The sequence below is a fragment of the Lepidochelys kempii genome, chromosome 2, assembly GCF_965140285.1.
Source record: "Lepidochelys kempii isolate rLepKem1 chromosome 2, rLepKem1.hap1, whole genome shotgun sequence".
Lineage (NCBI taxonomy): Eukaryota > Metazoa > Chordata > Testudines > Cheloniidae > Lepidochelys > Lepidochelys kempii.
Window position 1 is genome coordinate 100412748 of NC_136381.1, and position 27119 is coordinate 100439866.

Below are 27119 nucleotides of genomic sequence, written 5' to 3' on the forward strand. Positions count from 1 at the left end.
CTTCTGCCCTGCGCTGATTGGGGCTCGCGGCGTTCCAAAGGGGCGGGCTCACGGGGGGATTTAAACTGCAGCTGGCCGCAAGGTTCGGAAAGGCTCTCGTTCTGCTGAGATAGCCTGGTGCCACGTGGTGAGGTCGCTCCGGGTAAGTGGCAGCCCCCCGCCAGGGTGGAAGGGGGCTCCCTGTCTCCGCCTGTTAGTTGCGGGGTCCGCCCTAGCTCGAGGCTTTGGTGGTCACTTTGCACCCGGTCTGGCAAAGTTTGCTCAGGCTCTGTTTCCCCATGATTCTCCGGGCGGCCAGATGGCGGGGAGGGGGCAGACAAATCCCCCCTGGTGCTGCTGGGAGTAAGCTGCTGCAGCAGCTGACGGGGAAGCTGTGTCACTCATGGCCGCGGCGCTGATTCTGTCCCGCGGCTGCCGGTCGCTGGTGCGTGGCGGCCTGCGGCCTCGCAGATGGAGACCTGCCCCGCTCCGCTTGGTGGTGAGTAGGGTGGGGATGTGTGTTTTTTGTTTGGTGGGGATTCCCCCTGCCATGCTGCGCATGACTCTGACGGCATCCCTCTCTGAGATGCATGGGCCGTAAGCACGTTCTTTGCCCTTCCCCAAGTCCGCGTCCCTTGTTCGGAGAGCAGGGATCGGGCCGTTTAACCCGTCCTCCCAGCCGTAATCCGCGCCCGCAGACAGGGGCTCTCGACGTGGGTGGGGATACGGGCCACACTGGGACATGACGTGTCTGCCACTTCGTACTGGGCGGGGGGTGCTGTCTCCTCCAACCGCTGCGTCTTAAATACCCAGACCCTGCCAGTGGTTAAACGGTCTGGTGAAGGAAACCTGGGGAACTCAATGTCCTGACCCACTATCTAGCCTTGGCCCTCATGCCCAGTTCTCTAGCCTGTGGCTTGCACTGACTGACCGTGGAAACTGGTCACCATATGATGCAGCATGTCTGCGTCTGTAGCTGCAAGAAACTCACCATGTCCTGCCTTTCATTTCAGGAAGCTGGTCAATAGGATGTCATCTCTGCAGTGCATTATTTGTAGATGAAAGGGCAGTTTTCCCCATCTAAACGAAAGAGGTGGTGGCAAAAAATAGCAGACAATATAATGACTTTGGCTGTCAATAGGTCTAATGCTTCCAGCTAACCTAGAGCAGGTGCTATTAAATAGGCCCCCCAAAACAGTGCTATCATCTGGGGCTCCATCCTGTGGGCTGAGAACACATTTTCCTACTTTACAGTCAAGCCACACTTCCTCTTATGAAAAGCATAACTTATGCAATCGTGTAATCTCAGTGGTTGTGCAAAAAGAAATCTGAGAAATCAGTGACAGTACTTCATAGTATTTAGCTGGTTCCTTTGTAATACTTATCAATAACTCTAATATTCTAGCCATGTCTTCTTTGGTATGACTAGCCAATCCCCTTTGGAATCTGGGGCGCAGGAGTCTTAAGCTCCTTCCAGAATATAGACATGGGTCTTTCAGTACTGACCCAGAAGGCTAGCATGATCAAGTACTACTTTTAAGTGTGGCTTAAAACCAATTCTGGGGTGAGGGGGGGTAGAGATGTACATTTTTACCAGCTGACTCAAACATGATTCCCCCTGAACAGAACACATCGTATCTTTGTATCCTAGACATTACCACTTACCCACTGGGGTTGCTATGGGAACCACAGCTCACCATGTTTATTATTGTGTAGGTCTTGTAGAATTTTTAAAGTTCAACCATGGAGCACTGACATCACTTTCTGCATTTAATTCCCTTTTAAAGGGGAAAAATCACAAGTGAATAATCATAGGACCTTGAGAGGTCATCTAGTCCAGTCCCCTGCACTCATGGCAGGATTAAGTATTATCTAGACCGATCCTGACAGGTGTTTGTCCAACCTGATCTTAATCTCCAATGATGGATATTCCACAACCTCCCTGGATTATAATAGTGGATTACATATAGTAGGCTCACTGACTACACCTGGAGATGATGGCTGTTAGCTTTTCTGGGAAATTTGATGGGCTAAATTGATTTGATCCTGATTTGAACAAGAGTTATGTGTCAATGGCATTCCTTCCTCTGGTCCAGGCTGAATCAGTTTCTGGCTATTTGGGCAAGAACGCTGAATGAGATGGAAAATATGTGGTCACTAGAGAACTTGAGCATTTTTTTGGAAGAGTCCGGGCCCTGACCAAATTCAATCATAGGTACTGAAAATCCCAGATTCCCCCTCAAAACTCAGTGACTTTAGTTAAGTTTCACATCTTATCACAGTGTCTTAAGTGTTAACTGTTTAACTATATTAATGAGTGCTCAGGTGAAAGACATTACAGGGTATGTCTATACTACCTGCCAAATTGGCGGGCAGCGATCGATCCAGCAGGGGTCGATTTATCGTGTCTAGACTAGACGCGATAAATCAACACCCCCCCCCAAGTGCTCTCCTGTACTCCACCACTGCGAGAGGCGCAGGCCGAGTCAATGGGGGAGCGGCAGCAGTCGACTCGCCACAGTGAAGACACTGCTGTGAGTGATGCTCAGATGAAAGGCATTAGGGTTTGAATATGTAAATGTCTTTCTGGAGTTCCATGCCTCAGTGTGTTCCCATTCTAGTGAGGCAAGAATGTTCCACAATATGCAGTTATGAAGCAGGGTTTTTTTTTTGTTTTTTTTTTTCAAACTTAGGGCTTGGCTACACTTGCAAGTTACAGCACAATAAAGGAGCCCCAGGTGCATTAGCTCACTACCCGTCCACACTGGCAAGGCACATAGAGCGCTCTGACTCTGCGGCTACAGCGCTGCTGGTACTCCACTTTGGCAAGTGGCATAACTTTGCTGCTCCACCGCGGGAGCACTGCGGTGCCAGTGTGAACGAGGTGTTGCATTACTGCGCTCTGATCAGCCTCTGGAAATGTCCCATAATCCCCTTAAGTCAAGTGGCCACTCTTGTCCTTGTTTTTGAAACACTGCAGGAACACAGATATGCCCTTTGAAAGCTCTGTTTCTGACAGCCGGCTGCTTATCTGCTTCAAGAGAAAGCAAGCCATTAGTGTGTGTGTGTGTGAGAGAGAGAGGGGCGGCTGGGGGGGGTCTGCTGCTGTCTGAACTTACAAGACAGCATGCAGACATGCTCTCAGCTCCCCAAAAACCCACTCTCCCCCCACATACACACAACACACTCCCTGTCACATTCCACCCCCCGTCCCCCACAGTTGACAAGCACGTTGCAGTCACTTGCATGATGGGATAGCTGCCCATAGTGCATCGCTCCCAGTGCTGCTGCAAGTGCCACAAATGTGGCCATGCCAGTGTGCTTGAAGGTGTCAGTGTGGACAGACTGCAGCGCTTTCCCTACTGCGCTCTCCGAAGGCTGGTTTAACTCAAAGCGCTCTACATCTGCAAGTGTAGCCATGCCCTTAGATGGCTTAACTGTAGAGTCCTGTGCAGATACAAAATTTGTATCTGCATCTGACCCACAAACATGGTCCATGAATAGATATCTGCAGATTTGCAGGGCTCTACCTTAACTTCAGTTTAAGGGTGCCGGTGCTTTCAACCTCAAGGAGGATAAATCAGTTATCTGACTTAAGTGCAGTGCTGTCATCCTCTCTCATTGCTGAACAGAATGCTATCAACAGTTCCATAAACGTTCAGCTCTGTTTGTGGAGGGGGAAAAAGGCTGAAGAGACTCCACAAAACTTCTGCTGAAAAGGGCCCGCCAAAGAGTTTTTTGCAAGGGTAATTAGCATAGTGACTGTGACACGCCAGTACAAGTTTTTCTTGCTGGTTACTTTTTTTGCACAAGCAGAAAATGCCAATTTCTACCATGTAGATGCTCACTGTGTACTCAGTTTTTTGTCCTAGAGACAGCATCTGATGCTGGCACACTTTGGCATCTAAATATTTGGAAATAAATGCAATCCCACGAAGTATTTGTAAAGCTTATTTTTATTGCAGGGGGGAAAAGCTAGAAATTCCTGGTTAAGTCTCTTATCTGAAATGGTTTTCATTTTTTGGGTCAGATCCTCTTAATACTGCACCAGAGTTCACTCTTTATACAGAAGAGGTATTTATTGGGTGGGTTGAAATGAGATCATTTTGAATATACTGTTCTGAAATCTAACTACTGAGAAAGTGCTGATTATCCCCATGGGAGGGCAGAGGTGAATAAAGTTTCTTTAAAAGACTAAAGATTCTCTTCTTCCTCCTCCCCTAACACCACAAAACTTGGTCAAGCATAAACTCAAGGCTGATGTCACATGGTATCATCTGGCTATACACTGACTTCTTGCTAAGTAGCATGATGAGATCAGTCAGTCTCTGCAGACTGTTTTTGAGTAACTGAGGGCAGGCCTTACCATGAGGCAAACTGAGTGCCAGACTGTGGGAGGGCGCCACTAGGACCCAGAGTGTAGAAAATTGTCTGCTGCTGGTGCATTTGTATTCTCTCTGCTCTAGATGCACAAAGATGGTGGAGTGCTGTGCTGGAGGAAGGAGGGCACAAGAGACATAACTGGCAGGCAGGAGAAAAGGAGAGTGCTAATAACAGAAAGCAGCAGGAGCTGCAGGGAGAGAGAAGAGGAGGAGCCTCTTATGTACCTTTGTAGCACCCCCAGGAGCTTGGACTGATTAACACCAGCTTCTCGGGGAACTTCCTGTTTCCTGCTGCTTCCCTGATCCCACTTGAGAACAGGCAGCCAACTGAAGTATAGGAGCCAGTTAGGCCCTTAAGACGCTGATATTTTCCCTCACTCGGGCCCTGCTACCAGCCTGCTTATTTGTCCCCTTCAACTGAGTGTTGAGAGCCACTATAGCTGGCACGGAACAGCAGTCATGAGTGAAAGAAGAAAACACCCCTCTGGGGTAGCATTCAGAAAAAGGCCGCTTTTCTAACTAAGCAGGAAGGAGCTCTCCTGAGATACATAAACACAAATGTTCACGGTGAGCCTTCTGGCCCCAGTGAGGATGTGAGTGGTGAGGAGATGCCTGATCTTCCAGTTAGTCAGAGTGCAGGTGACAGGAGCTACTGCAGCATCCATGTCAAATGGATGTAACCATGCACATTCCTGAAGAAAAGTGTAGATCAGAGAAGAGTGTTGTGGAGTCACAAGAAACAGCTGCTGCTGAGTTCAGTTCCTTAACTCTAGATGATCCAGGACTGTGGACACACTTGAGCAGTAGCCTGAGGGACTTCCATGTACTGCATGGGCCACAGCAAGTGAAAAACTTCATGTTCCCCAAAGACAATGAAAATAGAAGTTTCCATCCAACACATCACTGGCATAAAATACCCAATGGTGACAAAGTGGAGAGGCCATGGCTTATGTACTCTAAAACCCAGAATGCTGCATACTGTTGTTGCAAACTCTTCAAGTCTAATGTTCCAGCCATATTGGGTTCTACAGGAACAAAGGACTGGAAAAATCTGGCTAGGAATCTGGAATGCCTTGAGAAGGCAGCAAATCACCAGAGAGCATTCCATAGGTGGAAAGAGCTTGAGATGAGACTAAGGTTAAAGGCCACCATAGATGATCAGCATCAAGAGAAGATTGCATCAGAGTCTCTTTACTGGCAAACTGTTCTGAAAAGGCTCATTGCCATTGTGAGACTGCTTGCTACCCAAAACCTAGCACTGCGTGGCACTTCAGATCATCTGTATGTGCCAAACAGTGGAAACTTCCTTAAAATTGTGGAGCTGTTGGCTGAGTTTGAAGCTGTACTCCAGCAGCATCCAAGAAGAGTCACCACACAAAAAATGTACACACACCACTACCTTGGAAAAACCATTCAAAATGAGATCATACAGTTACTGGCAACAAAAGTCAAACAGAAGATTGTGGCAGATCTGAAGTCAGCAAGATAGTACTCTGTTATTCTGGACTGCATACCTGACATCAGCTATATGGAACAAATGGCTTTAATGGTGTGTTTTGTAATAACAACAGAACCTAGTGAAAATGTCCCTGCAATGGTGACTGTCGGAGAACATTTTCTAGAATTTATTGACATTGATGATACTGCAGGAGCTGGTATGACAAACGTGCTTCTTAAAAAGCTGGAAGATATGGGAATTGCGATAGCTGCCATGAGAGGTCAGAGCTACAATAATGGTGCCAACGTGAGAGGAAAGAACAGAGGAGTGCAGACACGGATCTGACAGTTTAAACCCTTGAGGTGTTTTTTTTGGGGGGAGGGGCTGTTTTTTTTTTGTTTGTTTGTTTTTTGTCCCATGAAGTTCTCCTTCATTGAACTTGGTGGTCACTGGTGCAGCATCAGCTTCTAGTGAGGCTGCTGAATTTTTTAATGTAATGCAAAGCATCTATGTATTTTTGTCTGCATCAATTCATCAATGGCAAATTTTGAAGCAACATGTGGGAACATCCTGTCTGACGCTGAAACCACTGAGTGCCACACGATGGGAAAGTCGAGTGGAGGCGATAAAGCCTATCAAACACCAAATTGGGAAGATAGATGGTGCCATAGTTGCCATTATGGAGGATAATGCTGTGACCAGAACGGTTCATGAGAGAACAGTGGCAGAGGGAAACGGAATCACCAGAAACATACATAGACTTAGTGTTGTGGCATGACACACTGTTCGAAATAAATGTTCGAAGCAAGAGACTCCAAGGTGTTGACCGTGATATATCGGGAGCAATGGAACAACTGAACAAAGCAAAGACATGACTACAGTCTTAGTGGTCAGATGCGGGATTTCAAAATGCTCTGAAGAGGGCACAGAAGTTGGCAGAGGAACTTCACACTGAAGCTATTTTCCCACCCATTCAAGAATAAATCACCGAAGAAGACGACACTTTGATTACAAGGCATGGGATAATCCCATAAGAGACCCCAAACAACAATTCAAAGTTGAATTCTTTAACCAGGTGCTAAATTGTGCAATACAGTCAGTTGAACATTTCATGCAGCTCAAGAAACACTGCAGTATATTTGGGATGGTTGTATGATATTCCAAAATGCCTCACTATACCTGAAGAAGACCTACACCAGCAATGCAGAGACAGTGACACATGATGACATGTGTGATATTGATGCAAGTGATTTAGTTGATGAACTGAAAGCCCTTTCAAGATACATTTCAGCAGGATCAACTCCAAAGGCTCTTCTGGAATATGTGCACAAATAAGATGCCTTCCTCTTGCCAAATGCTTTTGTTGCTCTGCGCTATTCTATTCTAACACTTCCTGTAACAGTTGCCAGTGGAGAATGCAGCTTCTCAAAGCTGAAGTTAACAGATCTGTGCTCCACAATGACATAGGAGAGGCTGGTCAGCCTTGCAACCATATCAGTAGAGTATGAGCTGGCCCAGAGTGGACCTTCAGGAAGCAGTTCAAATCTTTGCAACCAAGAAGGCATAGAAAGAACTACTTTGATTATTCAAACAGATAAAAATGCCAGTGTTTACTATGCAGTCAAGAAAAGTTACATTTGCTGTTCAGGCATTTGAAAGTTAAGTGTTAAGATTTTTGAACAAGGTATTTTAAGTTCTCCTTTATTGGGGTAGGTAGCAGAGCAGTACCATGAGAGGAGTAGAACAGGAAGAGGGCAAAGTGAGACCTTTCACAGTTTTGACCCAAGCGAGGGGACATGGGGCGTCATTTGAGCTCCCTGCCTCAGGTGCCAAAATGTTGTGGGCCAGCCCTGTCCGTGACTCCACAGATAGTTTTATTATGTTTTGAAATTCTAGAAGGCTGAGTGGTCAAGAATGACTAAGAAATAGTTATTTGCTACTAACTGTCCCTGAATGTTTCTTGTTCCTTAACTCTCTTGCAAGCAGTGGAAAGGAAATCCGCTCCTAAGTACAGGTGTTCTAGTATTTTGCAGGAGTACAAGAACGGGCTAGAGTTGGTGTAGTGTAAATGGTAACACAGTATTTGCTATCTAGGTGCTGTCTTGCATTTAAACTTGCAATATGTTATGTTCCTTGTCTAATTCTCAAAAATACAACTTTGGAAAGAGTACCCAATGCAGAATAAACAGAATACTATGAAAGAATACTTCAGATTAAAATTACAACTCAAGCTATACTTCCAGTACAGTATATTTACATATTGTAATGGAATTGCTGTCTCTTTACAAAAAGGTATAGATTTAAAGCTTTTTTTTTAAAAAAAAAAAACAAGCAAGATGCATGATCTTGCTAGAATAAGTTGGCTTTAAATTGATAACTGCTCAAAATCAATTGCATACATTCTTTCTGCTGAAATAATTTGAATTATGCTTTCATAGTATTGGTCTCCAATGTTGTCACTGCTTTTTTGTTTAAGAATTCATTTAATCTGCTTCCATTCAGCTGCACTCTCCTGTCATGTGATCTCTGGACTGACACAGCAAGAACTCCCAGGACTTGACTATTTTGCTGTGTTGCAGTTTCGAAGGAGGGTGGAGCTCTAGTGTTAAACTTTAAAGAGGAAGTCAGTTTATCTGAACTGCTTTACCAGCTTGGCTGTATCTGGCTTAAGGCTCTAGACACTGAACTACTTCTCTTTCCTCTTAGAGTTTTCAACAACTTCATTCTGATAAGAAAATGCCTGTCCTTGAAAGACTTTTTCAGCACATTGATGAACACCAGGATCTCTATGTTCAGGTAAGAATTCTTCCACACAGCTATTAAACTAGTTAGTTCTACTGTAATACAAGACAAATAAATTTGTATGAAATTGAAAAGCATCTCAACAGGTGAGACTGATTAAAGGTCAGCTTGGTGATTTGTATCCTTTGGTTCTATTGGTTTCCCAGTGATTTAAGTGGCATGTAACTTATGGTTGGAGAGACTATAAACAGCATAATTTTAAATATAATTGTATACTACCCTATTATAGTAAAATGTCTAAACTTCTAGTGAACAAGTAGGAGAACTTTATACTAAAACCAATCATTTTCAAAGTGCGTCATAAATTGCAACTGAATTTCACAACAGACCTACAAGGTAAATGCTTTTACAGTGGGGAAAATGTTCAACTTGCCATGAACAAGGCCTAGAGGGAGTTGGTGTCAGAGCCAGGATTAGGATTTAGTAGTTCCTAGATTCCAGTCCTGTGCTGCTGACCGTCTTTCTCTTACTTCAGTAAATATGGAGAAACTAGAAATATCGCTGCATTACCAAACATCCCATTAGCTAATGCCTTTGACATGTGTCTGATCACTCTGGGAATATCTGGACAGTACAAAACAGGCTGCTGCATGCTAGATCTTCACATGTTACTAAATGAGGATTGTATTGCAATTCTCTTATCTAAAACTCTGGAGAGACTTAACTACAATATAGTGCTTAAATGTTGTATAGCTCTTGTGTCTATAAGAATATAGGAGTAATCAGCACAGGTGCCCAAGATTGTATTCCTGGGCCCTCTGGTGGTAAGGCGAAGGACTAATATCTTTCAGAAAACTATAGCTGGCACTAGATGTTGAAACAAAGCACCACTGGTAGAAAGACCTTGTATAGACTTGAGGTACGGCATGTTTTTGCTGTAGTGCATTTACAACCTAGTACTAAGTCAGGAAAGAGTTAACACTTTCCTCCTCTTGCTACTGTATGTGATTGGGGGGTGGGGTGTTCCTCAAAAGCCAGCTCTAAAGGAAGCTTTTCCAATTATAGCAGCCATCGTATATTACTAACCCTCTTAAAACAGAGAAGGCCAGAGTCAGCAAAGGGTTAATATCGGGGTTTTTTTTTGCCCATTAAGTAATGTATTTCTAAAGTGTCTTTCATCAGCTACTCTGAACAATCTGGATTGCACACGAATGCTGTAAAACCACTCAAACCTTTTTCCCCTATAAATAGCGGCTGGCCCAATGGGTGGCAATCCAGAGTGTGTCGGCATGGCCCGAGAAGAGGGATGAAATCAAACGAATGATGGAAGTTGCTGCCAAGGACATCGAGCGGCTGGGTGGCACAACTCAACTGATGAATATTGGCACCCAAAAGGTATGAAGAGATGCTCACCTAGTTGCTACCCCATTACTAGAAAATAATTCTCAAGCAGAATACTTGCATCCTGCATGCCAGTTAGATTCCTGACAAAGCAACTAACTATAGGCTGCAGCCTATATGTGGGTGACCAGCAGTTGCCCAAATGGAGACATATGAGCCTGCTCCCTACTCCCCAGTCTGAAGCCTCTTGTTGACACTAACTTGCTCAGCTGCTGAGAACTAGTCCACTTCAGATCCCAGACCTGATCCCTGAATTAGGTATGGTGGGAATCTGTGCTACAACTTTAAATGTTCTGTGAGCTGGGATTTTCTCTGAAGCACCGTAGTAACAAGAGTCTGGGATATATTGGGAACAACTGAATGTGAAGAGTCGCAGTACAAGCAATATGTTACAACATGTGTGACCACAAACAACTTAAATCCAGGCCAGCAGATCTTAAATGTTGGCTTTCATACATACTGCTGCTTCCATGAGTGACTAGAAGATGCTATTCTGATAGGTTCTCTCACTAACTGGATCTTCTAGGTTTAAAATCTTGTTCCTCTTCCCTCAGAACCTTTAATTTAGAATATGCTACATCTAGTCCAGGCAGGGCTGGATGCAGCTAAAGCAACACTGACCATATTTCTCATATTAAACTGGTAAACTGCAGTTACCAGGAAAACGGCACAGCCGAGTGTGTGCATATTTTCCCTTATACTTACAATGCACATGACTTCCTTGGTAAAAGTTAAAAGTACTTTGTCCTGTAACTAAATTATGCCTAGGTTTTTGGAACTGCACAGACCATTCCAACATAACTGTGGCTACTTTAGTCATGCATAGTCCCTTATAAATTGCTCTTCCTCATACATAGTCTAAAGAATGATCCTTGCCCTATTTTCTTTTTATCTAGATTAAAATCTAGTTCCTTAATCTTAAAGGGAATTTAAAGCTTGTTCCAGGTAGTGAGGTGACTAATCAAAAGTTAAATATTTGTAAATGTTTACATTTGTAAATGGCCTTCCAAACATAAAGATCCCTGAAAGAACATGATGCTATAAATTTATTTCTCTAAATAGCACCATCCCTAGCCTCATTATGCTTATTACACATAAGCAGTACCAAAAATGACTGAAGGAATAGGATTTGGCTTCAGAGGTCTCCTGTTGCTTAATTCCAGCCAAATGAAGGATATGGTGAAGCTGCACTGAAAGTGAAGCATCCGTCCTGAATTTCTTGACGTGATGCAAAGCAATTATTTTAAACTTCTGGCCCCACAAAAAACCTGCTCACCTGAGGAGTTTACTGAGTGTTAAATTGACTGTTGGAATTTCATCCAGTGAATATAAAACTTCAGGCTGCTGTATTCAGTTCTCCACTGAAGTGCATTTGAACATGTATTTTAAGACCGCCTCAAAAGTGTTGGTTTCGTATAAATATTTAATCTCCTTATTTGATGTGGTACAGTAAACACATGGCATGTTGCCTAACGCTTCAACAAATATCTTACTGTGTTTTTAGGCTCGGCCTCTACTACATGTGCAGCCATGGTTTTGTAACTGGTTTGTGATGCAGTTTACCTGGCTAAACTGGTCCTATTTTGAATTGTAGCCACGTGATCGTTTTGATAGTATTAACTTCACTGTCCACTGTAGCTTAGACCATGTCAGTGTTTTGCTACTTCCACGTGGCTTGTAAAATCATTGATTCTCTCTCACCTGCACAGTGCTGGAGTGCTTAGTTTGTCAAAAACTTGTGGGGAAAGAGTCAGTCAAAACTACTCAAAGCATACGTTGTTTTTAACAAAACCGAGTGTGCATGCATTGGTATTTAATTACTCTACAGAGCCAAATTAAGGATCTAAAAACTGTGCTTCTAAGTACTTTATCCTCTCCTCTATTAAAATGCATCCTATGCTAAAATTCCTCTTATTTCTAGCTCCCTGATGGATCAGAGATCCCACTACCTCCAATTATTCTCGGCAAACTTGGCTCAGATCCACAAAAGAAAACTGTGTGTGTTTATGGGCATCTGGATGTCCAACCTGCAGCCCTGGACGATGGCTGGGACAGTGAACCCTTCACCTTGGTAGAAAGAGATGGTAAGATGGGAAGAGTCCAGCAAGTGTTCTCTTAAACTGGGACGATCCCTCCTGTGGGGAGGAGTGGAGAATGGAAGAGCTTGCAGCACTAATTTTCAAACCTTCCTCTAAAAGTGTTAAGAACAAAATGGTAAACAAGCCCTGCCCTTGAAGTAAGGGGGAAAATGTGAACCCTCAAATTTCCAAGTTCGACATATTTTCTTCCCTCTCGGACAGTCCAAGTAGTGTTCATACCCACAGTGAAATGGCGGTGTTGAATTTGCCATCGGTTTCCATGGTAACTCACTGGTCATAAGCAGGTGTTCGCTAGGGCTGAATTCTTGTGCTGTCAAAACTAGCGGGCCAGAGCAAGGCAAGTAGCTCTGCATCACCTCTTGACCCTGGGATTCTGGGCTGCAGCAGGCACAAAAACCACTTCTGGCAGAACTTAAACAGTCCCCTATGCCATGGTTACAGCACCTTCCCTGGGCTGCCCTGTGCCTTGCAGAACAAGCCAGAATGGCTATTCTGGCATCTGCTTCGGCTTAGCTAGGTGGGGTTTGGCCACTGCACTAGGTGGCATCACGGAAGACTGCAAGCTGTCTTGCACAAAACCTGTGCCCAGGGGAATTTTTCCCCCTGGACAGACTGGCATCAAAGGGCTATAGGGATGAGGGCCACACTCCTCTTTGTGAGCAGGAGTAGTTGCAAGATCTCACCCACAGCCACCAATAGTAAAGCATGCTGAAAATACTTTCTCCCTCTCTCCTGATTCTTTAACGCCCGCCCTGCTACGGTGGTCCCTCCCCATGTTCCAGCAGATCACAAGCTATTTTTATGGTCCTGAGATTCAAAGGCTGTATGACAAAATCTATTGGAAAGATAGGCTACATTAGTTTAAATTGATCTTGATGCATATGCATCAAAGTTAACAATCAGTGCCTTGCAAACAGGCTACTTAAGCCTCTTATCGCTTTTTGATAATCACTTGGTGTTAGCCAGCTTCATGTGCTGGAGTAACTTGGACTTGATCGTGTATAGTAAGTCTGTCTAAATCATTGCTGGTAGTTAGAGCAAAGGGCTGCGTGCAGTGTGTCCTTGTTTTTGGCCCCACTGTGCCACTGAAGCAGCACAAAGGGGGTAGTAAAGCGGTGCATAACAAGGGCTGATGGTTCCTCTAGTGTAATGAAACCTGAGGCTTGCTGGAATTGGTTCTGCCCTGCCCTGCCTTGCCTTGCCAGTGCTGGCACGTAGGGGGCATAGCCAGAGCTCTGCTGCAATCGGGCAGTCCTCCCAGTGTAACGTGTCTAGGAGTCCTGAGACTGCTCTGTTCTGGTTCCTGAACCAGCCCAGGCTGGCCTTAGGTTTGTAAGGATGGAAGATGCATAAAGGCAGCATATAGACACCTTTACTCTTAGCTCTTCTGCTGAGCACATCTTGGTTAGACTCCAGGACTGAGCTCATAGTGCTTAAAGAGGTGCCTATTCATTTAAAACCTCTTGGCTCGAGTGAACTATATTAACCTTCAAAAAAAGAAAAGGAGGACTTGTGGCACCTTAGAGACTAACCAATTTATTAGAGCATAAGCTTTCGTGAGCTACAGCTCACTTCCTCAGATGCATATCGTGGAAACTGCAGCAGGCTTTATATATACACAGAGAATATGAAACAATACCTATTCCCACCCCACTGTCCTGCTGGTAATAGCTTATCTAAAGTGATCAACAGGTGGGCCATTTCCAGCACAAATCCAGGTTTTCTCACCCTCCACCCCCCCACACAAATTCACTCTCCTGCTGGTGATGTCACTTTGGATGGGCTATCACCAGCAGGAGAGTGAATTTGTGTGGGGGGGTGGAGGGTGAGAACCTGGATTTGTGCTGGAAATCACTTTAGATAAGCTATTACCAGCAGGACAGTGGGGTGGGAATAGGTATTGTTTCATATTCTCTGTGTATATATAAAGCCTGCTGCAGTTTCCACGATATGCATCTGAGGAAGTGAGCTGTAGCTCACGAAAGCTTATGCTCTAATAAATTGGTTAGTCTCTAAGGTGCCACAAGTCCTCCTTTTCTTTTTGCGAATACAGACTAACATGGCTGTTACTCTGAAACCTATATTAACCTTCAAGTCTTCTAAATATTTCAATGAAGCAAAAACAGTGTAAAACTTTGCCTTTTGACTATTACCTATGTTTAGAGGAAGTATGTGGTGTCTCTTCAGAAATGTGTTAGGCTAAAGTATCATTTTAATAAAATAGCACAGGGGTGGGCAAACTTTTTGGCCCAAAGGCCACATCAGGGTTGCGAAACAGTATGGAGGGCTGGGTAGGGAAGGCTGTGCCTCCCCAAACAGCCTGGCCTCTTCCCCCCTGGGACCCTCGACCCATTCAACCCCTCCCTGCCCCCTGTCCCCTGACTGCCCCTCAGGACCTTCTGCCTCTTATCCAACCCCTCACTCCCCACCGTCCCTTACTGTGCCGCTCAGAGCAGCAGGATAAGCTTATTAGAAAGCCTGGGAGGTGGGCGGGTGCAAGTTGTGCTGGCCACTCGGTGGCATAGCTACAGGGGAGGTGGGACAGCAGGGGCCGGGGGCTAGCATCCCTGGCTGGGAGCTCAGGGGCCAGACAGGATGGTCCCACAGGCCATAGTTTGCCCACCTCTGCCCAAAAGGTTCCTTTCCATTTTTTCCCAATGCCAGTTGTCAGCCTTTCTGTTGAAAGTGCTAAATCAACAATTCTCCTCACAACCTCAGCCGAGCCTTGATGAACCTTGGACTCCGCTGAAGCCAGCAGCCTCATCCTTTACGTTCTGGTGTGGGATGGGGCATGCAACTACCCATCTGGGTACAGCAGGAGGGACAGGAGAGTGAGTGCTTCTCAAGGGCCCGTCCACAGCAACCGAACTATACTCCCCACTTACAATCTTATTAGTGGCCCAATCTTGATATAAACCAGTTTGGCTCTGTCTATTACATGAGACCAAACGCTGTTTTAGCTCCATTTCTGACCTGTGCCACAGCCCTGGCCCGTCTCCTATCACCTACATGGGCTCTAGACCCCCTTGTTCTTACACCTGCTCATGCCCAGGCTTCTGCTTGCTCCATCTTTCAAACTGGTTCTTTCACCACACTTTCTTTGGAGGGAAGTCTGCAACCGCTGCCCTGCCAGTAAGGAATGCATCTTTCACAGCGGCTAAGACAGAGGTGGGCAAACTTTTTGGCCCAAGGGCCACATCAGCATTGCAAAACTGTATGGAGGGCTGGGTAGGGAAGGCTGTGCCTCCCCAAAGACAGACACACACACACACACACACACACACACACACACACACACACACACACACACACACACACACACACACACACACACACACACACACACACACACACACACACACACACCCTCAGAACCCCCAACCCATCCAATGCTCCTTGTCCCCTGACTACACTGACCCCTATTCACACTCCTACCCTCAAAGAGCTTCCCCCCCCCCCAGGACTCCCACACCTATCCAAACCCCCCTGACTGCCCCTTTGCCCCATCCAACCACTCCCTGCCCCCCAGGACCCTTTGTCCCTTATCCAACCCCCCCCTTTACCATGCTGCTCAGAGCAGCAAAGCCCTGCCGCCTGGCCAGAGCCAGCCGCACTGCCCGGCAGGAGCAGGCCAGAGTGCTGGCGTTGCGTCGCGCTGAGGCTGCAGGGGAGGGGAGACGGCAGGGGAGAGTCCAGGGGGCTAGCATCCCCAGCCAGGAGCTCAGGGGCTGGGCAGGACAGTCTTGGGGGCCGCAGTTTGCCCACCTCTGAAATAGCACCAAATGCTTGATGATTAGACTTCTAAATGTACAAGGCTGAGACTTCAAATGCAGTCTAGCTGTAGTTGCTCTTGCTGTCAGTCTGTGTTCAATCGATACAATCATATCAGAGATTGGAAGTTGAACTATGTAGGAAAGCACTAATTATAAAGTATATTTCTGGACTATACCATTAAAGTTTTGCTAGCAAAATAAATTTATACACCTAGTATATTCTATTCCTTGGTATGAAGGTGAACCTGGTCTACAAAATGCCTCTTTAAACACCAAATGATTTTAAAAAGCAGTACCCTGCAGAATACCCATATTTCTGAATATATATGTTTGTGGGGGAGGGGAACGAATTCTATGCGAAGTTACAGATTTTTAAGCTCAGAAGGGATCATTAAATTATCTATTTTGACCTCCTGTATATCACAGGCCATTGGATTTCTCTCTGTTACTAGGCCCTGTGTTGAACTCAATAACTTGTTAGACTAAAGCATATCTTCCAGAAAGGCATCCAGTCTTGATTTAATGACTTCAAGGAGAATCCACCCCTTCTCTTGGTAGCTTGTTCCAGTTGTTAATTATTCTCACTATTTTAAAAACATGCCTTAATTCTCATTTGAATTGGTCTTGGCAGCTTCCAGCCACCAGCTCTTATGTCTTTCTCTAGTAGCTCAGAGTCCTTTAGTACCTGGGATTTAGAATACTTTCCTGGTAGTACTAGTTTCACTGTCTGACGGTCCGTACTTGGCTGTGGAGGAAATAGCAAGGACTTGGCCCTAAAGTCAATTTAGAGCTCTTGTGACTTGATCACTTAAATGTTCTCCAACCATGCTTTTTTCTGCTGCATTTTCATGAAAATGAGTTTTCGATCTTGTAAAGATTTTTTTTTTTTTTTCCAGTGGAAAACTTCAGTGTCTGTCAAACCTGATGTTAGGCCACAACTCTGAGCCTAAAGCGTCAAGTGACGCTGGCAGAATCTGAGGCAAAGCTGAAGACACATTAGTGCTAAGAATGTCTGATGTGAGCAGCATATTGCTAGCATATTAAGGCTTGCCTGTGTGGGTTAAAGTATATCTGGGATGAGCTGTATGCATAAGACTTCATACAGATGTTCTTCTCCCTGTATCTGGCTACCGTAGGAAAACTGTACGGGCGAGGGTCAACAGATGACAAAGGTCCAGTGCTTGCCTGGCTGAATGCCCTAGAAGCTTATCAACAAACTAAACAGGTATTGTACCTAGAGTATATTCTGCTAAACTCAGCTTGTTAGTATAAGGCAGTTCAAAGGTTATCCTAGCCACAGATTAGTCAAAAGTCTAGTGAATGATACAGTAATTGTGTGGTATCAGTCTAAGATTAAATTAGTACTGTCATTTTGTGTAGGTGGACATTCTATTCTAATTGCTCAATTTAGCTCTAGCATAACTAGTTCATTGACAGGTCAGCTTTGTGTCTTTCTGAGCAGCAATTAGGACACTTGTTAGTCTTACTCCCTCAGTGTTTCTTATTAGCCAAACATGGAATGAGACAAATGGGGGGGAAAAAAAAATGCTGAAACCTCTTGCAGGAGAATCAGTCAAGCCTAGCCAGGTCCACTAAGGACTTTTTGTCAAAAGCTGCTCTGCTCTGATTTTTAACAAAGTTTGACTCTGAGGAGTAAAACTGACACTGCAATTTGAGGCTGGGAGAGGCAGATGAGTTGAGATTGCCTCTGAATTTGCAACTCTGCCAAGTTTAGGAAGATCATCTAACTTGAAATAGGAATATGATCAGAAATGTAGTTCAACTTGCCTATTGAAAATCACTACTGAGCCTCAACAAGCTCTCTATTATAGTAGCACAATAAAGCTGACACTCTGAGAAGTGACACGTCTGTTTTTTCTTTTTAGTAAAGTTCACTGCATGTTCCTTACATGCAATCATCATCATCCTTCTTTAAATAACACTTTTTGGTACCAGCTGCCTCTGTTTTCAAAGGAATTATGAGTAGATTGAACTGTTCTCCTCTCTGTAGTAGGCAGTCTCTATGGGCTTCTCTTATGCTAATAGCATCTGCCTAGGAGATCTGGGGTCTGATGTCTTTGGCAGACTCTATCCCTCTGCCTCCATTTCTCCACCTGTAGTAATGTGGATGACTGACTAAACTATTTATTTAAAATAGTACATACAACTAGAGGTGTGTATATATACAACTACTCTTGTTGAAAGCTAATTTAATGCCAAAATCCTCTTCCTAATTCTAACACAATGAATTACACAAAATGTAACTAAGATCATGGATGAGGAAGATCTCTCCAAGTACTGCCAAGATGGGATATGTTTCTGTGGGAAAGAATGGTAAGCATAACTGCTGAAAAAGCAACTAGCTCTTAAAACAAGCACAAAAGGGACCACAGAAGTTGCAAGGGGGACAGAGGTGCCTGAATACAACAGTTAGGCACCACTGGCATTACCAACCCCTGCTTGGTTACCTACAGAGTCAAGCAGCAGCTAAAGTCCCAAGACACAAGTTTCCACCAACAAATTCACGAAGGTACCTACATTTCAGCACCTGGGCTGGGCCAGTGCTGCCCAAGACCTGATACTGCCCAGCAGCTCATGTGTCTGATACCCAAGCTCTGATAAGGATCACAGATTAGGCTGTCTGTCTTGTCTTTGGGACTTGATCCAGTGGGTACTCTCTGAGCACACCACAACCAGACAAAAGGAGAAGGGGGTGCCCTTATCCCTCAGGACAGGGGTAGGAGCACTTCTCTGGGCTGTGTGAGACCCAGGGCTCAGATTCCACCTGAGGTGGATCAGGGACTTGAACCTCCCACATTCCAGAAGACCTCCTATCCACTGGACTATGGGGGAATTGTGGGGCAGGCATCTCATTCTCTTCTGTTGGAACTTGTTCCACTGTAAAATAAACACAAACTGGTCCAGCGAATAAGTGACTCTGTAGTGGTCAGGACTCTCGCCTGGGAGGTGGGAGACCTGAGTTCAAATCCCTGCTCCACATCAGGCAAAGTGAGGATTCAAACCCAGATCTCCCATATCCTGGATAAATACTCAACCACTGGGGGCTGCTGGTATCCCCACCACTACCCCTTTGAAAAAGGACTGACCTGGTTTATGCATCTCTCTCCAGGAGTGAATCCTGAGTAGAGGGAAGCACATACCTCAGACCTAGTGCCATGGGCCTAACTCCCTTTGAGGAGCAGGGCTTCGGCCACACCTCTCTACTCAGCAGTTCCTACTGGCTAGCTTATTTGGCTTTCTGCGCAGCATTCATGAATCCCCTTTGGCACATACCTCTCCCTATGCATCCTGTGGGCAGCCTGGATTTCTGTTTCAGGGTTGTGAATTCCACTAAGCAGGAGGGAGCTGCAATGCTTAAGTCCCCCTTGTGAATCCCTCCCTAACAGTGAAAATATTCTTCAAATAGAACATAGCAAGTCTGGCCTGTCGTCTTGGGAACTGTGTACTCTGAGCTTTTGCTGATAATAAGGACTTTGCATCAGTAGAACTGCAAGCACTCCCTAAAGTTACACTAGTGTTTGTGTCATGGAACTAGAATGCCTGTATTCTATACTTTAATCGCAAGCACACCTAACAAATATGCATGAAGTGGTATCTGAGCAATGTTGAATGTCTCCATGCTTGTTTCACTCCAAAGGAAATCCCAGTGAACATCAAGTTCTGTCTGGAAGGCATGGAGGAGTCTGGCTCTGAAGGCCTAGATGAACTGATTTTTGCTCAAAAAGACACTTTCTTCAAAGATGTGGACTATGTTTGCATCTCTGACAACTACTGGCTAGGCAAGAAGAAGCCCTGTATTACATATGGCCTCAGGGGAATCTGCTACTTTTTCATAGAGGTAAAGTCCTGAAGAGTAAACCCTTCATTTCTGTATTTTAAACTCCTGTTGCTCACAAACTGAATCTCATCTCCTTTTTGTTTTAAAGAGCTGTTATTTTTAATTCTTGGCATTAATATCCATTGCTGATCTACACTTTTTTTTATTTTTAAGATGAGCACTTATGTCTTCCAGTATGATAGAACTAGCTCTATTCCTGTATGCCCCAAGCATAGCACCCTCACCCCCCCCCCCAACTCCCCATGAACAACTGTCATACTTTGGGAGGAGGGTGTACCTCTAAAACTGTTGTACAGGATATTTTGTTGACATTAGCAATGATTCAAACATCTCTAGTGCCAAGTTGTAGCATGGATCTTTTAATCTAGGCAACTGACGTCCTGTAAGTGAGCTAAGATATATAGGTTGAACAACATGGCAGATGTTTTTGTAAGTACTGTAGACTTATGCCATTGAATCAGATTGTAAGGCCTTTGGAGTAGGAAATGTCCTGTGCTACACTTGTACAATTTCTGGCACAATATGGCCCCAGTTCTGATGGAGGCCTCTTGCTGCTATCAGGCTCAAATAATAAACTGTCTCTCTGCTCCAGATGCTTGCAGTATAGCACTGTTACCTCTGTGTGTTTGCTGACCTTTACTTGGGGTATAGGCCATTGAGGGGCTATTAAAAACACTGACGAAACTAATGTCTGATTACAAGCTTGTTTGCGTCAAACCAGGTGGAATGCAGTGACAAAGACCTTCACTCTGGAGTTTATGGCGGCTCAGTACATGAGGCCATGACCGATCTCATTGCTCTGATGGGTAAGAGAAACATATTTGCCTTTTATGCTACAGCATCAATGTTGCCCAGTCCATGCTTGAGTAACTGTCCTACATATAATGCATAGTAAAGAAGCTCTTCCGTTATAGTTAAAACTATTAATTTACACTGTAAAAGGCTCCAATATAAAATTTACTAGGCACTATTTGACTGACTTTAAAATTAGCCAACCCCACTGAAATGGTGGCTTTCCAGGAGAGACAGGCAGGAGAAACTGCAGGCAAAATGCCCTGGTCGCTGAAATACCCATCTGAGGAAGGAGGAGTTGTGTTGATGATTTTTCCATCAAGGGTTTTTAGGGAAAGCTGAGGAAGATGTTGACTTATGGTCCTGGAGCTCACACTTGTCCATAAATGGCTGCTTCCCTGCCAGCCATCTTATAAAATGTAATGTACAACTCTGTGTTTGAAATCAGGTTCTTCCATGGAGTCTGACAAAGAGGTTTATAATTCAAGGAAATGCAGGTCTTGAATATACCTATTGAATGAGTCACTTCACAACTAGAGCTGACCTGAATTGACAAGTATCCCTTAATTGGGTTGTACGCCAGTTGTAGCTACCCTATTTATGGTATATAGAGAAGGCTTTCAGTGGGTTAACTAGTCCTCAGGAGTAGCCTCTAACCTGTGTCTCTAGAACTGCATTTCTTCCTTTCTGTCTCCTGACAAAGGAAGCCTTTAAAGAAAGCAAGATTTCAAATGACATGGGTTGCAATTTTTAACAGTAACTTGGAAGCAACACTCTCTGAAGAGTGGTACTTAAGTCTGGTTTCAGACACTGATCTTACAGGATTTTCTTTTGCAGGCTCTCTGCTGGATAAAAGGGGGGAAATCCTCATTCCTGGCATTAATGAAGCAGTGGTGCCAGTCACTGATGAGGAGCTGGAGTTGTATCAGAAGATTGACTTTGACCTGAAGGAATATGCAAAAGATGTGGGAGCAACAAAACTACTGCATGACACAAAGGTACAGTGCCTTTCTTTCTTTTTTCTGTTCCCACCTCAAATTCCTCTTTCTGCTGTACAAATTCAAGGTATTCTAGACTGAAACATTCACTGCATCTGTGAGGGACACTTACAGCTGCCTCAATAGATGAATTTGGCACTGAATTAGTTTTTTTTCCATAGGCAGAATATCTTGACTTCAGCACAAAGCTCCTGCTGCTACATGCTAGTGTGCACTGCATTTGTAGTGAACTAGGAAAAACTGGCTTCTGGCTTTGCTATAAAACCTATCCCAAAGGGTAGATAGCATGTATCTCCCATGGAAGTCTCTTCCTGTTGTTGTATAAAATTGTTACCTACAGTAATATACTATCATCATAGTACAAACACATATCAGACTTTTCTAGTGTATGGCTTACACTAGTTTTCAAGATGACCTGAAACACCTCAGTCTTGATGTACCTTACGTTAAGGTAATATTCAGAGTCTCCCTAAGAAGAGCACTGATCTTGGCTAACTAGGTTAGTCTAGGTTCCTAAGTGTCGTTCCTTTACACATTCTTAGATTTAATGTCTCCTAGCAGCAGTTTCACTTCCCCAAATCTCCTGTGTGAGAGAGCCAATGAGAAGGCAATCTGCATCCTTACTCCATTGAGCCTGGATAGAGGTGGAAGGGTGTTGTAGATAAAATAATCACTCTTAAAAGGTGAATAAATATCCTATTTCTCTACCTATTAAATGTAGAGGAAACACTACTATCTCAGATGCAACTAATAAATGTTGGTGCTCTTCTAGTGCTGATTACTGTTGGCATGACTGCATAATCTGACGAAGTCCCATAGCTAGTTCTTAACATGTCACCAGACTCTCAAACTTTAGACACAAGCTTGCTAAGTCTGAACTTCCCATGCATAACCACTCCAAAACAACACAGAATTCCTCTGCATGCTGTTCACATGTAGTAAGGTACAAGCGTATTACAGGTCTGCAAGCTGAACGTACACACAGTTTCCTATGCCTATTCATCTCTGATCCTAAAAGGCAGAACATTGCTTTCTCAGCCTTGTATAATCCTTTCCCACAAATTTTGCACTCTGCACCCCCTCCGCCACCTCCCCAAAAAAAATACTGGTCCGTCAAATACTGACTTCCCAGGCTGACCCTATGCTTCACTGGCCGTTCTACACATCACCAACTGTTTCCAGATTAGATATGAAGGAAGAATCAAATCGGTTGGCAAAGCTTTTCCTACTATCTGAGCACCTTAGCCAGTCAGAAATCCTAGGTAAATGCAATTTCAAGATGAATTTTTGATTAAGTGGCAGTCCACTTAATGTTGCGCATCGTATGGAACTTATTGAGAAGAGCTGTTGCCCCACCACTGGGCAAACGTCTCCTTTCAAGACTGCTTTTATCAGTCCTAAACTGAATTTTCAGGGTAGGAATTAACTGACGATCTCTTTCAGAGAGGACTAATTCAGATACTGTATACGGACATCTTGTGCAAATTGCCGCTTCAGTTGCGATCTATGCTTGAACCAGACCGACATGGTTTAATGCAGGTTGTCTTGCCCACCTTGGGTAACTACTTTTGGTCTTGAAATTATGGCTATAAGTAACTTTAATAATTTTTCCATTCTTCTGCAGAAAGATATCCTAATGCACAGGTGGAGATACCCATCCTTATCTCTCCACGGAATTGAAGGAGCCTTCTCTGCATCAGGAGCCAAGACTGTGATTCCAAGGAAAGTAACTGGCAAATTCTCAATCAGGCTAGTGCCAGACATGGCTCCAGCAGATGTTGCCAACCAGGTAGGTATAAGTTGGGAATGGCTGAATCTTTGCTTTCTTAAAAAAATTCCCACTTCCACCCTTGTACACAGGTGGAACCATGTTAAAACCCTGCAACCACAGCAGCAGTTCTGTCTTCTCTGCTGTCCTTTACCTCCAAGACCTTTTATTTGGATCCAGCAGATGTAGGATGCATCTTAGCTCTGACATGACCATAAACTGAAGTTTTTGATATGGTGTTGGTGTCTTAATCCAGCTGTGATAAATAGTTCATAACTTAACAATAAATACCTAACTCCAGCGTGCATTATGCACTACTTGAAAGCATCACTTGCATAAATCTGATACCTAGTGGGTTGACATCCACTGAAGGTGAATAACTTCTGGAGTTGGCTTAGTGAGCTTTCACTTTAAGGTTGGATCTTACAGGGGGTGGCAACTTTCAGGGTCAGACTTTCAATAGCTCAGCATCCAGAAACCCCCACGGAGAACCACCAAGCAAGTGGGGCTTTTCTGAAGGTCTGGCCATCCTATGGAGAAGCTCCTTGAGGTAGGGGTTGTCTCTGTGCAGTACCTAGCCCTGTGTAGGGTTCCAAGCTGATTTGGGGCTTCTGCATGTTACTATAATTCTAACGGCAATCTAGCCGACTCTTAAACTAGCTAATACTTTTTGTTCTGGAAGTTGGCCTCTTGCTAGTCTAGATTTGTGACCTGTTAATTGACTCTTTGTAATTCTAGCACTGCTCGCAAGGTGCTTCCAATATCCAGGAAGACACTGTCCCTGCTCGGCGTTTGTGTTACAATAACAGCCTCCAGGCAGACCTTTCCTGCTACATTAGCTTCACTTACAACCTGTCTATCTAGTAAGACAACCCAACAGGAACTTTGTATGACACTTCTGAATGTGTTAATCCTAGACTTCTAATTGCTCAATCCTTTGGTACCAAAGGTTCAGGATTACCTCACCAAGAAATTTGCTGAGCTGCAAAGTCCCAATAAGTTCAAAGTACACATGGGCCATGGTGGAAAACCTTGGGTGTCAGACTTCAATCATCCCCACTATATGGCTGGCAGAAGAGCAATGAGGACAGGTCAGTAGAATTAAAACTTGGGAATTTAAGTCTAGCCCGTTCTGACACATCAAATGTTGATCTCGCTAGTACCAGCACTAAATGGTGATATCAATGTAGCAGCAAGATGTCAGGATTGTACACACAGTATGGCTGGTAAGCATGGAGCTATGCAGGTGTAATACCAAGATGTACATGGTCATATTTGGTCAATACTAGGATGAAAAGCCAAGGGGCTGCAGCAAGTAGTGGTTCAATAGGAAGTGTTTTACCTTAGCATCATACTAAAACCAGTCCATTACTCTGGCTTAATGTTTTTGTGCATTAAGCTCTAGAAGTTGGAATCAGGAAGCCAGTTCTACCTTTGGTTGCACCCATATAGGTCCTCCTGATAGCAGCAAACATTTGCCACCAGTGGGTCAAATCTGCCCTTCCGAGTTCTTTGGGATCCCTAAAGATGGCAGGTGATCTAGTAAGGAAGCATGCTGGGGAAGATGCACTAACTCAGGAAAACTGACACAAACTATTTTTTAGTTTTTGGAGTTGAGCCAGACTTGACGAGAGAGGGAGGAAGCATTCCTGTCACTCTCACCTTCCAAGAGGCAACAGGCAAAAACGTAATGCTGCTTCCTGTTGGAGCTGCAGATGATGGTGCCCATTCTCAAAATGAGAAACTGAACAGGTAAGGGACACTGTGGTGTCTGGACAAACTGGGTGAAATTTTTTGACCAAAAAGGCAAATTTAGCAACAGCCAAAGCACTTCAATTTTTCACTTTGTTTTCCTTCAATTTTATTTTAAAACAAATATTAAATGCCCCCAAATCAAAATGGTTTTGGGTTGAATAAAACATTTCATTGGTTTGGTCAAGTGTAGTTTTGGAACTGCAACCATACCAAAAAAAGCAGCTATTTGCACAGCTCTGCTTGTTACTGTACAAGTCTTGAAATGCACCAGTACCTACCTGTGGCGCTGGTTGCGATCTCTCTCTTCTCTCAAAGATTTTTTTGTTCCTTCTGTAGAGGAGCTGTGGCTAGCTATGTACCTCTGTATACTAAATGCTCACTGCATACAGTCGCTTGCAATTCTACAGTCTTGCTAGCTTCCTCTTCACATAACTTCTCTCACACTGTTGATCTGGCAGCTCTTGATGCAGGCAGAATGATGTCCGTGGGCACTCACAAGAGACCAGACCAGATCAGACTAATGCACAGAACTCTTCTCCCCAGGTATAACTACATCCAGGGAGTGAAGCTGCTTGGCGCATACCTATATGAGGTATCACAACTAAGGGACTGAGCTAAGGAGGTGAAAATCCCAAATATGAAATCATTTTGTGGTTCTGGAAATCCTGCTGACGAGCGAGCTTAGACTACCGAATACCTACAGCTTTACTTCTCTCTCCCCCCGCCCCCCCTCCATTTTTCACCCACCAACACTCAAACTCCTGCAGCGGAAAAGCATCAGGCCCCCACTCTAGAAGTCTTGGAACACCCAGTAGCAAAATACTCTTCCAGTGCACACTCCACGTCTTCTGTAGCTGAAGAAATGGAATGAAGAGACCCTTTCTAAGGACTGTCTCCAAAATCTGACAAGTGGTTCTGAATCACTTCACACCTGCCCTTTCTGCTTCTTTGAATCAAGCCTATAGCTTGTCATAGGCATTCTTTCTCCTGGCTTGTTTAAAACTGAAGTGAGAACTAACAACTCTCCTCCAACTTAATTCAACTAGCTAATCCACTAAAAGAACTCAACATCTTGACCATCAGCAGTTACTGAAGGAGGTTAATCTAGACTCCATGGTAAGTCCTGGAAGCACTCCATGACAGACTACAAAGGGTATACTGGAATTTCTGCAAGCTGTAATGGGGCCATCTCTGCTGCCACGCTGACGAGGAGAGGGGTGGGATTGCTAATTTGTTGTATGTAGCTCTTGCTGCTCATGCTTGTTGCATCAAGGTCTGCAGACAAATCTGGATATAAAGCATGCAATGAAACTGGCATTTTTCTAAAGCTGGCTTTGTTCTTGTGTAAATTTTGCTAAATTAAAAAAAAAAAGATGGCTCTATCACTTGGCTGTTGTGTTTCTTTCAAATACTTTATCTGAGACTGTAAAGGTCTATTCTGGCCCATGAACACCAGCCCACCCCCATAAAGGCCATGAAAGAACTAAGTGGCTTTTTTGGTGCGAGAATATCCTGCTTAGAAGGAAAAGCAGGGAGGAGGGAGGGCAGCACTGAGTGCTATGGGCAATCATATCTGTTGCACGACACCTTGGCAGCCCTGGGGAAGCTACTGTAGATGTGAGCATGATTATAAACCATCTAAGAGTGAAATGAAGTATTAAATCTTACCTGCTTGCTGTGGAAATGCTCATAATGAACTTCTGGTTGACCATATAGGATTCATTAATAGGTGGAAGGCTTTCCTTTATAGCCTACCTCTAGTTCTGGAAGTGTGTGTGTCTTTTTTTTAAATACTGACTTTGCATGCAATGGTTCAATTTCTAGGTGTGCTTATTCCTGAACCATGCAAAAACATTCCAGATAAAATGCAGTTCCATCTCTCAACGCTCCACTCCCCTTGCCTTGACACTTCTTAATCTTCTGGACGATGGACAGAGTTAACTACCTCTGTAATACAATCAAAATATGACTAAACCCCTCTGGGGCAGGGAGAAAATACCAGCCATGATGTAAGGCATAGGACAACATCCCTGACTGTGGTAAGGAGTAGTGCATGACCTGCTAAAGAAGGTGAATGTGGGGTGGGAGACTAAATGTCCTGTTCAGCTAAATACATGTACCTCTCAATGAGGG

The 27119-nt window shown here is 44.3% G+C and overlaps 1 protein-coding gene across 2 annotated transcripts; it reads left to right on the forward strand.

Annotated features, from left to right (window-relative positions):
- CNDP2 (carnosine dipeptidase 2) lies at positions 1 to 26368 on the forward strand. 2 transcript variants are annotated; one of them, XM_073331770.2, is made up of 12 exons: positions 1 to 142; positions 8506 to 8595; positions 9793 to 9936; positions 11864 to 12026; positions 16951 to 17039; positions 19473 to 19673; positions 20395 to 20479; positions 21303 to 21463; positions 23088 to 23252; positions 24181 to 24322; positions 24836 to 24983; positions 25530 to 26368. In XM_073331770.2, the coding sequence occupies exons 2-12, from the start codon at positions 8536 to 8538 to the stop codon at positions 25597 to 25599; spliced, it is 1428 nt and encodes a 475-aa protein (XP_073187871.1). In that variant the 5' UTR covers positions 1 to 142; positions 8506 to 8535; the 3' UTR covers positions 25600 to 26368. The 2 variants fall into 2 exon arrangements, with proteins under 2 accessions (XP_073187871.1, XP_073187870.1); XM_073331769.2 differs by lacking the exon at positions 1 to 142 and adding an exon at positions 213 to 478.
- The last annotated feature ends 751 nt before the right edge of the window (positions 26369 to 27119 follow it).